The 3767-nt window shown below is 43.9% G+C and overlaps 1 protein-coding gene across 1 annotated transcript; it reads left to right on the forward strand.

Annotated features, from left to right (window-relative positions):
* The first annotated feature begins 1079 nt into the window (after positions 1–1079).
* LOC147886045 (uncharacterized) lies at positions 1080–2783 on the forward strand. Its single transcript, XM_087396575.1, has 2 exons — positions 1080–1859; positions 2031–2783. The coding sequence occupies exons 1-2, from the start codon at positions 1458–1460 to the stop codon at positions 2604–2606; spliced, it is 978 nt and encodes a 325-aa protein (XP_087252701.1). The 5' UTR covers positions 1080–1457; the 3' UTR covers positions 2607–2783.
* The last annotated feature ends 984 nt before the right edge of the window (positions 2784–3767 follow it).

Consider the following 3767-nt stretch of genomic DNA (forward strand, 5'->3'; position numbering starts at 1 on the left):
AGCACTCATAGCTCCAAGATATCAGTTCATGTGTGGAGGATGAGGATAAAAAATCTATCCTTTTGAAGGGCCCCAAATATAATGAAATAGTAAGAACTCTTTGACTCAATGATGATGTAGACTTTTTGGACTGTGTTGCATTATTTCTTAGTGAAGAAAGGCGTGAAGAAACCTTATAACTAGTAGGAGAACTTGCTTTCGGTGTCAGACATAAGAACATTGGTAAGAAAAAGAAGGCTTGTGCTACTGTTGTAAGCCTAGCCATGATGAAGAGCATTGTTGGAAGAAACAAAGAGATGAGGATGGAGATAGCATGAAGAATTCAAAACGCAGAACTCTCGAGATGTCGACATTACTGATTAGACTATTGTTGTTGAGGACAACTACGATTTTTTGGGGTGTTATGGCGCATTTCGTATGGAATTGCACTTGTCTTGAGTCATATATGTTTTGCTCCTATGGTGTTTATTGTTGCACCGGTCTTGAGCAAATTTTCTTAGTCACAATTTTCTTGAGTATGGCAGTTTTATTCCTTCTGTTCTTCTTTCCCCAGTTCAGTTCAGGGGGGGGAATGTTGGAAAATGACCCTCATGGGGGCGTACATCTCAGCAAAGGTTTGAGAGAGTAGATGAAACCAAAAGCTTATTGACTACAACAATGTGGTAAGGTGGATGAAAGCTGGTACACATGATTGGCTAGTCCATGCACGAAGCGGCTCGATGATTGGTGCTTGTTTTGGAAATTTCTACATGAGCTACACTTGACGATTTCTTAGCAAGGCTAAGGCTGGTAGTATGGTAGATTAGTTCAGTGTATGGCAACCCTCTACGAAGTTCTAGAGTGATGATGTTCTTGCTCTCATTGTCCATAACGAATTTGATAGGGTTCAATGAGAGTTTGGTTGTCACCTTGCATCTCCTAAGTGCCTACGTGTGAGCTTAAAGTTGCAAGACTGTGAGGGAGACTATCAAGGCCGCAAAGGCTAGGTGAAAGACGCTCGTATATCTCAACTCGAGTGAAGGAAGGGCATTCCAAGAAGGACAAGAAGAAGAAAGAGAGAGGGAGTTGTGGAAGGGGGAAAAAAAGCACAAAAAGCACTTGGGGAACCTTCACGTGCAAGGCAAGCCATGTGCCCCCCCATAGCCATTTCTCTTACTCTCTGTCTGTCTCTGTGCATGTGTGCGTCCTTGTGAAATGGTTGATCCTGATTGACAAAGGAGCTGCATGTCTCTGTGATATTAGGCGCTCTCTGTGATATTAGGCCCTTTTGTGAAATGGGTGATGCTCATTGACACACTGATCTTGTGTGGAGGCGCTGCATGCCTGTCTTGTGATGAATCTCATGAGTCTCTATCGGCCTCCTCCAATGGTTCACCACTAGGAGACTGGAATTCATCGACCCAACACCCTTCTTGGCTTTTCTGATTGCTCCTCTCCTTCCCCCCTCCTCCATCGACATGTCCTTCAAATTGGGCGACAAAGTAGAAGTTCGTAGCGACGAGGAAGGCTTCATCGGAGTCTGGTATGCTGCAGAGATTGTTCACCTCGCCAACCCCCAGTCTTGCGTGGTTGAATTCGAGCAGCTCGTCGATGAAGACGGTCACCCCCTTCAGGAGTCCGCCCTCTTCACGAATGTTCGCCCCCTCCCACCCCCCTTGGCCAAGAAGACTTGGCTCCGGGGCGACAATGTCGAGGCTTACGACCGCGATGGCTGGTGGACTGGCGTTATCTCTAGAGTCCTCGCCAAGGATACTTTCCTCGTTTATTTTCGGCTCACTGCCGAAGAAATCGGATTTCCGGGTTCGCGGCTAAGATGCCCTCAGAGCTGGCAGGACGGAAAGTGGACGAACCTCACTCGGGTATGCTTTTTTCCCGGTTTGCTCACAAGCCCTCCGTTTTCCTTTTGCATGTTTCTCTGAATTTTGCGCAGAAATTGCATGGTGTATTTTGCGCAGAAATTGCATGCTTCCTCAAGAAAGCTGCGAATTAGTGGAGGCCTTACAATTTATGTTCTTTTGACTTGCGTGTAGGAATCAGATGCTGAACAAGCTCTTGCAGTTACTGGTTTGCAGACTCCTCCTCCTTTAGCCCCCAAGAAGCGAGTTCGCAAGAGAAAAGATGCGAACGGTTTTGCTGGTGACAAAAGAAAAGAGAGAAAAGATGCGAACGGTGTTGCTGGTGACAAGAAAAAAGATGCGAACGGTTTTGCTGGTGACGGCTCTAGTGAAAGAAAAACGGAGAGCACAGAAAGGGCAATCGTTCCGGTGGCCATGGACGATTCTGAGGCTCAGAAAATTCCCATGCACAAGAAAGAGCAGCAACGAGATGGAAGGACTGAGACAATGAAATGTTTGCAAGGAAATTTTCAGGAGAGGTTAGCAAGCAACGGTTTTCAGGCTCGTGTTGATCATCCAGTTGTTGCAAAGAAAGCGCGACTGGAGCTGACTGCATATCGATGGCTGATCCAAGCTCTATATTTGAGAGGTCCTCTCAACTGGGAACAAGAGGAATTGCTCACACAAGCACGTTGCCAGTTAGAGATTTCCAACACTGAACATGCTTGTCTGCTCACTGAGATTATCGCTGCATTCGGGGGACGAAAATAGCCTCTCTGGCTGATGCTTCCTTCATGATGCAATTGAATTTGCTTTGTTTATGTTACTTCATATGCTTAGTTCATGATATCATTTGAATTTGCTTTGTGGATGCTGGCTCATGATGCTCTCTTTAATAGGCTCTCTGTGTACTATCAGGTCCTTGCACATTTTTCATTCAGCAATGATTCTTAGCCACATTGCTTCTTGTACAAAATAGTCTTCTAGACGGTATAATGCCAAAGTCGTTAAGTCAAACAGCGCTTGATTTTCCTTAGTTTGTATTTGAAAAAGCATTGTGGGTGGGCCTACTTCATCGATTGTGTATTTGTAAAACAGCATTGTGGGTAGGACTTTTATTCTAAAGCATTGATGACAAACTTACTTTTGGATAAGGAGAATGCAAACTTCTTCTTCCTCTTCTCCTTCTTCCCCTTCTCCTTCTTCTTCTTCTTCTTCTCTTTCTGTGACTCTTTCTCACGACCACCTCCATCACCAATGTTCATGTAAACCAACGTTACAAGAGAGCAACCTTTATTTTAAATATTAGTGTATATGATTTTTGAAAAACATTATAAATTCAACATCAAAACATGTGTCTCCCCTCCACCGTTGATCATATAGATTACTCATATGGATAAGTATTTATTTATTGCCTCGTGCAACATCTATATCTATACTATACCTTAAGGAGAGGTTTCAACGTGGCAACCCTTGTGCTTATCCTTGCTATTTAATATCTTTAAAGAATGAACCCCTATGTTTAAAGAATAAACCCCCAGGGCTCCATTCAGATATCAGAGAAAAACTAGCTCAACTCCTTGCGATCCAAACAAATGCGAATTGTAACAGGGGCATCCAAATTGTAACAATTGTAACGAGGGCCGTGTGCATGCTATGGACATGTGGATACATTGATATCTTGCGTTGTAAAAGCCTCCTAGAGCATCCTTCCCACGTTGAGCAGTGCCTAGAGAATGGTATCAAAAGTTTGATGCTTTCATTCGGTCCTAGGGTTTCATAAGAAGTGAGATTAATCACTGCCTCTACACTAAAAGGGCTAAGGATAACAGCCTGATACTCATGGCACTTTATGTGGATGATATGCTATTGGCTAGCAAGAACACTTATGAATTGGATGCATTAAAGTCCAAGTTGCATGAGGCCTTTGAC

This window comes from Dipteris shenzhenensis, chromosome 25 (assembly GCF_047967505.1).
Source record: "Dipteris shenzhenensis isolate YYH24624 ecotype China chromosome 25, Dip_SZ_1.0, whole genome shotgun sequence".
NCBI lineage: Eukaryota > Viridiplantae > Streptophyta > Polypodiopsida > Gleicheniales > Dipteridaceae > Dipteris > Dipteris shenzhenensis.